This window comes from Eurosta solidaginis, chromosome 4 (assembly GCF_040869045.1).
Source record: "Eurosta solidaginis isolate ZX-2024a chromosome 4, ASM4086904v1, whole genome shotgun sequence".
In the NCBI taxonomy this organism is placed as follows: domain Eukaryota; kingdom Metazoa; phylum Arthropoda; class Insecta; order Diptera; family Tephritidae; genus Eurosta; species Eurosta solidaginis.
The window spans coordinates 9,035,751-9,046,200 of record NC_090322.1 but is presented as its reverse complement, the minus strand read 5'-3'; the positions used below and the strand labels follow the sequence as shown (position 1 = coordinate 9,046,200).

The 10,450-nt window shown below is 38.2% G+C and overlaps 2 protein-coding genes across 5 annotated transcripts in view; one reads left to right on the top strand and one right to left on the bottom strand.

Annotated features, from left to right (window-relative positions):
* Positions 1 to 1,527: 1,527 nt before the first annotated feature.
* On the top strand, positions 1,528 to 3,344 carry Alg10 (alpha-1,2-glucosyltransferase Alg10). Its single transcript, XM_067779983.1, has 5 exons — positions 1,528 to 1,790; positions 1,854 to 2,178; positions 2,233 to 2,375; positions 2,435 to 2,611; positions 2,673 to 3,344. The coding sequence occupies exons 1-5, from the start codon at positions 1,635 to 1,637 to the stop codon at positions 3,222 to 3,224; spliced, it is 1,353 nt and encodes a 450-aa protein (XP_067636084.1). The 5' UTR covers positions 1,528 to 1,634; the 3' UTR covers positions 3,225 to 3,344.
* The window catches only part of Pi4KIIIalpha (phosphatidylinositol 4-kinase III alpha), a 54,417-nt gene continuing 47,294 nt past the window's right edge, over positions 3,328 to 10,450 (bottom strand). For all 4 annotated transcript variants that reach the window (XM_067779979.1, XM_067779978.1, XM_067779982.1 and 1 more), the window contains 6 exons: positions 9,646 to 10,448; positions 7,426 to 8,379; positions 5,502 to 6,418; positions 5,216 to 5,404; positions 4,903 to 5,149; positions 3,328 to 4,531 (listed from right to left, as the gene is read on the bottom strand). In XM_067779979.1, coding sequence (XP_067636080.1) covers positions 4,146 to 4,531; positions 4,903 to 5,149; positions 5,216 to 5,404; positions 5,502 to 6,418; positions 7,426 to 8,379; positions 9,646 to 10,448 — 3,496 coding nt within the window. In that variant the 3' untranslated portion in view covers positions 3,328 to 4,145. The remainder of the gene's footprint in view (positions 4,532 to 4,902; positions 5,150 to 5,215; positions 5,405 to 5,501; positions 6,419 to 7,425; positions 8,380 to 9,645; positions 10,449 to 10,450) is intronic.

Here is a 10,450-nt window from a genome sequence, read left to right as displayed (position 1 = left end):
AGATTCATTGATTCTCTAATCTTTTCTTCAACTATAGTACCACGAATAGCGTTAACGAAAACTGCTTTTCGATAGTTCAAGGAAATCGATTTGGGGAGCATACGTTCCAATTGAGGCAGCAGCTGGTAGTAGCAACAGCTGTATTATCACTACAGTCTTTAAAGTAGTTGTCTCGCTTTAGTATATACAATTCTGCGTAGCTAAGTAGGGAACGACTAGTTTGTAGTGTTGTATTAGCTGTCTCGCTCTATGTGAATGACAGTAGCATAGAGGATAGTTATTATATATATCTATATATGTATCCTCTCTGACAGCAACAGCAGTGAACTACGCCGTCGAGAGTCGTTCACTTTTCTCAATAACTCAATTTTTTCGCTTAATCACTCCCTCTTCCTGGCGCAGGGATTTGTTTCAAGGATATCCTTGCATTCTTCTATATGACTTCAGCGTTTTCCAGTATGGCTGCCCAATGACTTCTCTACTGCGTGTTATTAAAAACCTGTTAATATATTTCCTAAAGATCGGATACACTGAGGGGATTTCCATTTCATCCAATCAAAATGAATACAAGTAGTAGCTATCGGTTAACTTCAAAGGGATATACGGCAAATAAACGTCTAATTGTACTACATTACACTGAGCTTAAGGAGCTAATCGCTCATAAAAATTTAGTTTGCACTCACAACACCGCTGGGTTGGCGACGCGTCGCTGCTCAAATCGGTGCTTTCTCTGCTACTCTATGAAACACACGTACGCACGCACAGGTACTCAGCACTTGATTCCAACGCTTTTGGGTTTTTTCTTTGATTTATGTACTCCTTTACGTTTCTGATGTTCGTATGTTTTACTTTTCTTTCACACCATTTTCCAGCCACTTTTTTTTTCTTTTCACCAATTACTTTTTTAATGCGCACACTATATAAAATTCACGTATATATATTTTTATGTAATATATTCAAACATAAAATTAAAGATTTTGTGTCATTGGAAAGTCACAATTGGCCAAAAATCAAAGCATTTTATAGTAAAATAATTATAGAATATACGAGCTAAACTCGGAACGAAATTTCCGCATTGCTTGCGAAGAAAAAGTCAATGAAACTTCTTGCTCTTTCTTTTTTCTGCTTGTCAATTTTTTCATCTACCAATTATGGTTCTCCTCCGCTTCGTTTTTTGACGATGACGATCCACTAATAACCGTTTTAAAAACTATTTTTATAGCGCCCGTAACGACTTTTAGATCACATCGATTAACGTCAATTTACCGATTTAATATAACTCGGATAATAGATAATAATTGAACGATATGCAGCGAATTTTATATTTTTTAATGCAGAAAATTCCAGCGCAACATGCCGAGAAACCAATATGGCGGTGCAGTAATGCCAACTTGACAAGCTAATCTGGTTATAGCGTTGCCAGCTGCTCGTTATTATACTACACAACGGCTTGCCAACCATCTAACCAATTATATGTAGTTGGCAAGTCTTTTTCGACACATTCATTACCCTTTGTGCATATTTTCGTAAACAAAATCAAGTTGTCAGTGGATTAATATACATTTGCAGATATTTTACTCTGTGATAGATTGCCGGCGTGTAATATTGCATTTTTGTGTATAGCAGCAAGAAACATGCATAAGTATTTATGGCCAGTATTATTGCCAATGCTATTTCTAGCATACTCGTTGCCGCTATTTCTGCGTGTCTATGCCACTGCGCCCAATGTAATCGATGAAGAATTTCACTTGCGGCAAGGATTGCATTTTTGTAATAAACGTTTCGATGTGGTGCGTACAGTTTAAAATCGTTTACATATACATATACACCGTTGTAATACACTCCGTCTTTAGTGGGATCCAAAAATTACTACATTCCCTGGCCTCTATCTAGTTTCATTGATACTCATACCAATGAATGCATGTACAGAATTGGGTTTGCGTTGTATATCACTTGCAGCTGCTACAGTAAATGTAGTGCTGTTGTATAAAATAAGGCAGCGTTTATTGGGCGGGGCTCATGGTCAGCTTGCAGCATTAGATGCCATTACTTTGGCTGCGCTGCCACCGTTATACTTTTTCAGTCATTTATACTATACAGATGCGTTGTCGTTAACGACAGTGCTGCTTTTCTACTACTACTGGCACAAGGAGTCGCATCTTCAGGCTGCTGTATTTGGTTAGTATTAAGTAAATCTTAACCATGGTTGCTATATTTAAGTTGTTTTTATAGCTGCTGCTAGTGTTCTACTACGCCAAACAAATGTTGTCTGGGTGGGCATGTGCTTTGCTGTTTTGGCATTAGATGTGCTAACCGGTAATTATGCACGCGTTAAACGTATAAAAAGGCAGCAAGTGGAGCTACTTAATCCAAAGGTTTGATAATCTATTTTAGTCTAAATGCCTACCTTTTAACTTAATGTGTCCAATTACAGACCCTGTTCAGCATGCTCACCTCATACCGCCTGCTAGGCCGCAGCATTTGGCAAATTTTGCGTAAAGGCTGTTACTATCTCATTATTATATTACCTTTTGTGTTCTTTGTGTTTCTCAACGGTTCCATTGTTATTGGTGATAAACGCGCTCACGAAGCCACATTACATGTGCCACAGGTAAGTCAAGCCTTGACAGCTCTGCAATTTAATAAGTGTTGCTAACATCCATTTTCTACAGCTCTTCTACTTCAGCATTTTCGCTTTGATTTTCGGCGTTTCCAATACATTACATGAGCTGCGTCCCACCTTGCGTTGGCTGGCGCGCGAAAAGCTTATTGTGCTATTTTTATTGGGTGTTGGCTTACTGATCGTCAAATGGAACACAATAGTCCATCCGTATTTGTTGGCTGATAATCGCCATTATACGTTCTATATTTGGAATCGTTTCTATGGTCGTTATCAGTGGTTCAAATATGCTATGGTGCCTTTTTATATATTCGCCTTGGCATTGCTACATTCTGGACTACAGCATATGCGTACAAGTTTTAAGTTAATGTTTTGGATTGCTGTATTGCTGGTATTATGCTTTCAGCGTTTACTGGAACTGCGCTATTTTCTTATACCATTCGTAGTTTATCGCTTGCACACACAGCCGTTGGCAAAAAGTCGTTGGGCAGAATGGTTGGAACTGAGTTGTTATGTGGCGTTAAATGCACTAACATTCTATATATTTTTCACCAAAGAAATCACTTGGCAAAATTTTAATGAACCGCAGCGCATTATATGGTGAATGATATGGTTGTTACCATTTGAAATAAGAATTGATTTAAGCTTTATAAAATTGCTATTATATGGAAAGGTATGTAATTAAATATATGTATAAAAATACGTGCTTTTGTTTGATAATTTATATTTAGGCAGTTCTCAATAGTGTCATGTTCGTAAGTCTTAAGGCGTGTAATGTATCCATGGTTTTTAATATAAAATTATATTTAAACATAGCGCATGCGAATTTCGCGATTATGTTATTTAAAGTATAAGCAATAAAATACCTAAGAACATAATTTTAAACCAAAATATCCGTTTATATTAGTGACATAAATAAAAGCCACAAATATTTATTTATTGAGTATAATTATTTGCACATTTAGTTTTCTACAACGTTTAATTTTTTAGTTGTGGATAATTTTTATAATTATGTTTGTAGATATTTTTTATTTAATTTTGCTAAGCAATAATACCATAAAATCCCAAGTATGCAAGTATGTAAGTATATATGCGGTTAAATATTAATTCAGAGCATAGTTAAAAATAATATGCAAATACTGCATAAGCCATACTCGTCCCAGTTAATATACTAATTTTAGGCGCTTTACAATTCACGCTTGCACAGAGCTAAAATCTTAGTAAAATTTTAAAAATTTATACACTTAATATCTACAAATAACATACTCGTATACATACATATATTAAAACAAGAAAAATTAGGCGAATAATAGTGTATTGCTAAATGTTTGAAGACCTGCCATGCTTTCAAGCTTCTTAATAATCCTCCTTGTTCTTTCAACAGCATGCTAGGCTCCAGTAAATGAGCGCTCAGTGTTGCCAATTTTCGACTAGATATATATTATGGTCGTACTGCAATCATAGGTCAATTCACTTTTTCAGCATATCAACATCGTTACACGACTATCCTGTCTGGCGTACTCATTTAATATGGTATTTGATTTTGATAATACTGGATCATATCGTAAGTACGCGTTCGGAAATTCTGATAAGAATTCCTAATAACCGCCAACATATGCGCTGCTGCCTCTTTGTTATTCTTTGTTGCCACAAAACGCTGCTTCAACAAATTGATAGTTTGTCCACGAAAGCATGGCAACCCGGTGTCAAGCATTAGTGAGACCAACGAAACGATAGCATCTTGATAGGGACGTACTGCAAGAAAAGCCTGCACACACAATTCACAGAACCACTTGAAAGCGGGTGCTTCCATTTTGCCACCCATAATCATAACCATTTCGTCGGTAAGCTTCATATCCGGTTCAAAGCCAATATTGCCGCCAGGCGAGGACTCAAACATAAAACCGAAATCTATAAATGGAATAAGTTTTATAAAAAAATTAAAGGCATACGCAGCTCCTACGCTCAGTGGAAGTGAAACTTTATATAGTAAGAAATTAAGAAATACATTTGGTTTGATACCCATATTTTCATGGCGTTTTTTTTTCTGAAAAGAGTTTTACCCTCATGCCGCCCTCTTAAAATGTAACTTTTGAATTAAATCATCTGGCGCTATACAAACTGGCTCTTTTTGTAGGCAACGAGACTCCTTTTGTTATATTAAAAATATTGTGTGAAAGGAGCACATAATCTCACGGGAGAGAAAAGAAAACGCCATAACTTCGAAAGCCCATAACTATTTGAAGCCAAAACGCATATAATATTTCAAAAACATCACTCACCAATATGTATGACATGCCCATCTTTGTCTATCATTATATTACCGTTGTGACGATCTTTAATCTGCAGCAAATAACCGACAAGCGAATATGCAGCCATCGATTTAACAAAGTTAGCGCGCGCTGCTTGAAACTCTCTAGAGCTCTCATCGCCGTATTGATGCAGAAAATACTCGTAGAGCCCAGAATCGGTTTGGCGCCCGAGCTGATCACGCGATTTGGCATTTGGTACGCACTCAATGACGCCGCACTAGAGAGATGAAAAGATTCAAATAAATTTGTATAATTGTGTTTTTCACTCTCGAGATATACTTACACCCGGCGCAGTGGCTACCACGCGATATGGAAAGAGGAATAACTCTAAGCCAACTTGCTGGAATATATTTTTGAATATTGTTATAACCTGCAACGCTAATATATCCTGACGCACATCATCGCCCACTTTAAAAATAGCTGCTTGCCATGACTCTACGCCCAGCGTCATCTTAGCATCCTCTTGAGAGTTCTGCGCAAAAGAAGATAACATTTTTTTTATAACATTTATTTAATTAAACCAATTTTTTTTTAAGTTTTCATTGCAATTCCCAACCTAAATATCTTACCGGATTATTCGATACTTCCATAGCGCGCGTCTCCAACTCGGTTATGCCACAGCGATATACGCGAAATCGCGCCAAATATGGCGCCTTAGCCGCACTTTGCATAGGCGTGCCGCTATTGTAGTCAATATCCAGCACCATTGCCTCCGGATTTGAGGGTAAATAACAGCCCGGTTGTACTTGTATGCGCTTCAATGCTGTTAGGCAAGCATTCTTACGTTCAATACCTTTGGGAAAGGAGCGTATTTCGCCCGACACAGCTGTTATCTTGCCAAAGAAATCAAATTCACGCTCATAGAAACGTTTAGCAGCGCCCGAAAATGATGAGATAATATTATGTGACAATGCTTCCAAATGATCGTACAAATTTGGATCTCTATGTTGTTGATCTTCATCCATATACATGTTCGTTTGCATATTCCAAATGAGTTGATGCGCCACAATTTGTGAACGTTTAGAAATATTCTTTATGAACTCTGTTACATAGCCCATGGTGTCGTGGCGTAACGCCTGCACCAATTGTGGAATGTAGGGTAATACAGATTCGGCTTCGTAGGAGCTAAGTGTCTTAACAGCATACTGTGCTGTTAAGGGATGTGATGGATATTGACGTGAAAAGTAAGAGAGCGCTTGTATGGGATTAACTGGAGCCCAAGAAAGCATGTAAACAAGAGCAGGACTCTCATGTAACAAATTCTTTGTATTGCACAGATATTTGAGTGCTTCGGGAATATGGCTGACATCAATGGGATCAGCGCAAACCAAACGAGAGACTTCTTCCTCAATCGACTCGGCGCTTTTGATGCGCAAGGGTAGAAAAACAGCCAGTGCTGGATTGTAAGCCCAGGCAAGACGAGCGTAATCACGCCACATATTAGGTTTGGAGGGACGCGCGCGCCACTCATTGACTTGCTCTTCGCCTGTTGAGGATATAGGAAACTTATTAGTTCCTTTACAACAAAATGGTATATGTTTTTGGAGGCGGAATGATGATAACTCTGGAAAAAGGGTCGTATCAAGTTCGTAATATTTGGCAGAATTATTTTCAATAATAAATATAGGCAAAAAATTAAAATATTTATATAATAAAAATCGTCAATATGTAGATCCTCAAGAAAAGAGTAATTTTGGGTTTTCTTTTTGGAGGTCTGACTAAAGTGAATTTGGGAGGTGGCTAAAAAACCCTGTGCAATCTCCGAAACTGCTTTCATACATATTTTCTAAACGCCTTTTAGGAGATTTATTGTCAATAAACTAATGTGATTACAATTTACTCATTAACTAAACAAATACTTTTTTAAAATTTATAGTGACGGATAAAACAAAGTTTAAAACATCTACTTGAAAACCCTTATATTCTCAAATTAAAATCCAATTTTCTCCGATATCAGTTTTAAAACTTCACTGCTCTTCTGCAATGAACGGTCCTTGACTCTATTTCGTGCTTGTTATCTACGTTGTTTATTTAATTTTATGGGATATGGCTTAAATGGCGTCCGCGCTTCCAGCAGATTTCGGTTTCGGCGGCTTGAAGATCGTCCTACCTTAGACATTTTTAAAAACAATCTATCTAAAAACTACATTGAAAACCGCTCTATTCTTTATAAGCCTTCCTATCTCACAATCAGGTTCAAATGCGCTCATTCTCAACATTTTTTCGAGAACGCCATATCCTGGTTAAAAATTTAAAGTAAATTAGAATAATTTTTGCTGGCAAAAATTCTGAAAATATAACTTTCGAGATAGGGAGTTCTTCAACAAATTTGAAGAAAATAAAATAAAATGTGACGCTCTTTAAGTTTAACTTGAGTAACAAATTTAGAATTTAAATTTTTCAATCTGCGCTGATATCATTCCGCCTCAGTCAATGATCATGAACTCCTTGCGCTAAAGTTTATATTAAGGTGTTCCATTTCCACACTCTTACCAGGTATTGCCAAATCGGGCAAGCTATTCGGATTGTACCAGGTTATGAGAAATTCCAGCTCAACCGCCAATAATTCCAAAATTAAATTTCGCTTCTTCATATAATCCTTGTCGTATGAATCCTTTTGATAGGGCAATCGTTTCGAACGATTCGATCGTTTCGATAGCGTCGATGTAGAATGTGGTATTGTATTGTACCAGCCGCCAGTGCCTCCAGTCGACATCGAACGCGCCACATCACCAGCACTTATGAGCGAAGCCGTCTCCGCATTTTGTTGTCTTACCGATAACATTTGCATTGAATTTACCGCCGTAATATCGTATTCGCCCATCTCCGAGGTGACCAAATGTTTCTTCTCGCTGCGCATGGTCTGCCAAAATTTCAACAGTATCAAAATGTCATCCAATAATTGTTCTCTACCTTGATTGGGACATGTGGGTGGACCACAAAAATAGTCCAATGCATTGCTATAAATACGTTCACGTAGTATATTACGTGCTAGCGAACGCGGTATTGTATTGCCTTGGAGTAGGGAGAGACCGCATTGTAATAATTTGAAGCGACATCCGACTGTTGATACTTGACGGTTTTGTTTCAAAGTTTTTGATATGGGCAGACAACGATGCAGCAGCAGACAAAACATTTCCACCTTGTCGCGATTACAATATTTGGCGGTGTCCACCATTTCGGAGAGCAACTGAAGCCAAATGAGATGTGGCGCGATTTGTATTGGTTTCGTTACCAATTTACAACCTTCGTAGGCTGCGAGTGGGTGGGTTGTCTCGATCTCATCAGAGAAGAGTCCCAACTTCTTTTCGAAGGTCGTTTGCCAAGCGCTTACCATTTCCTGGATAAAGCAGAGCTCGAGATCCTGACGTGCGGTAAGCACCCATTGCCAACACTCCACGGCCGTTTCTACGGCATATTCGGTGAAAAGTTCTACTTGAGAAGAGGCTGGAAAATAGTGGGAGGAAAAATTGGAACAAAATATTTACAAAAAAAATTTTTATCGAAATTGCTTCTTCTTGATTATTTTCCATACAACGTATCAAGGCGAATTCAGTACCAGGTGTTGTTATCCCAACAGCTGATTGCTTCTTCTTGATAATTTTCCAAGGCGAATTCAATACCAGGTTTTGTTATCCCAACAGCTGATTGCTTCTTCATAATCAAGGCGAATCCATACCAGGTGGTGGCAAAGCGAATTCAATCAATTCGCCGTACAGAAGAATGTCAAGTCAAAAGAAAACAAGGTAACTGTCTTCGCAGGAGTAACTGACATGTATGGAAAATTATCAAGAAGCGATCAGCTGATGGGATAATACCACCTGTACTGAATTCGCCTTGTTCATAATTTTCCATACAAAACCTTGTACAACAAAATGTCAGTTAATGGAAATCTATGAAAAATTTCTTTTGACTTGACATTCTTCTGCACGGCGAATTGATTGAATTCGCTTTGCCACCACCTTGTATAGATTCACCTTGATAATTTCCCATAAAAAACCTTGCACAACAAAATGTCAGTTAATCGAAATCTATGAAAATTTTCTTTTGACTTGGCATTCTTCTGCATGGCGAATTGGTTGAATTCGCTTGACCATCATAGATCCGCCTTGCGAAAAATGAAGCGAAATAATTGGAGTAAAGCAGGGCGAATTCAGAACCAGGTGGGCTATTTAGTTTTTCTTGATTATTTTCCATATAAGAGTTGGTACAACGCGACTCAGTTAATCGAAACAATGCAAATTTTCTTTTGACTTGACACGGCGAATTGAGTTAAATTCGATTTTCCATCACCTTGTATACATTGGGCTTGGTTGAGTACAAGGCGAATCCATACAAGGTAATGAGGTGAGGGCAAAGCGAATTCAATCCAATTAGCAGAAGAGAATTTCTTTACAAAAAAACTTTGGATTCCATACAACGCCTTGTACAAGAATATGCCAGTTAATCGAATTCAATTGAAATTTTCTTTTGACTTGACATTTTTCTGCACGGCGAATTGGCTTAATTCGCTTTGCCACCACCTGGCATAGATTCGCCTTGGCTGTAGGGATAACAACACCTGGTACTGAATTCGCCTATGCTTTCTCCTATAAAAATGTAAATTATAAGGAAAAAAATTGTTTTCATAAAATTTATGGATTTCTATCTAGAAGAGATTTTGATTCACTCTTCCTTTTTCATATACCTATTTATATTGTTTCTTTAACTTACCCACTGCATGCAGCAGTTTTCGATTCACATCCGAGCATATTATCAAATATGCGGTGGCACGCCATAAAGCTCCACGATGACGCGCATCACTTTTCTCCGCGCATGCATCCCACACATCCTTCACCAATCTATCAGCCAACCCAGCCTTGTCCTCTTCGCTCAACACTGACAACAATCCAGAAATCTCTCCTGCATATTTACTACGCAAACACAACACAGACACAAAGCGCGGAGTATTGCTATTCACACAACGCGGACGCTTACTAATCGAAGGTAATGCATTTGGATACAAGGTATTGCTGCTGACTATCGAATCAAAAGCTAAAGCCAAACCGCTATGATGCGCCAATACTGGTGTCGGTATCTGATTTGGATACTCTTGTAAATGAGAGCGTGTAGAACGTGGTGCCCATTTCATAGCCTCATTAACAATACCCTGACAACGATCAGCAAAATCTTTCAAACGACTTTCTCGTGCCGGCAATGAGTCCATCAACTGAAGTGTATATGGTGTCGACACTACACGCAAAGTGGGTGTCTCTTCATTGGGATCGAGCGTTAGTGAGAAAGCAAGCAATTGCAAAATATCCAACATGCACCAGAGCACGCGACGATTCCACAACAAATGAGGAAATTTATCAACTAATTGTGAGAGATATTGATCGGCGACTAGCTGTATTTGCTTATGGATGTGATTGAAGTAGACGAGCAAGAGCATTGCTTGCGATTCGAGCACCTTTTCACGTATTTCATCTTGAGCATAAAGCACATTGCGAAACTTTTCAAAGACCTGATCTGCAACACT

Bases quoted from the DNA above. Each gene is read 5' to 3' on its own strand.
- Alg10 (XM_067779983.1), top strand. From the start codon at position 1,635: ATGCATAAGTATTTATGGCCAGTATTATTGCCAATGCTATTTCTAGCA. The intron at 2,179-2,232 runs GTTAGTATTAAG...TTGTTTTTATAG, and splicing joins TCTTCAGGCTGCTGTATTTG to CTGCTGCTAGTGTTCTACTA. The intron at 2,612-2,672 runs GTAAGTCAAGCC...CATTTTCTACAG, and splicing joins CCACATTACATGTGCCACAG to CTCTTCTACTTCAGCATTTT.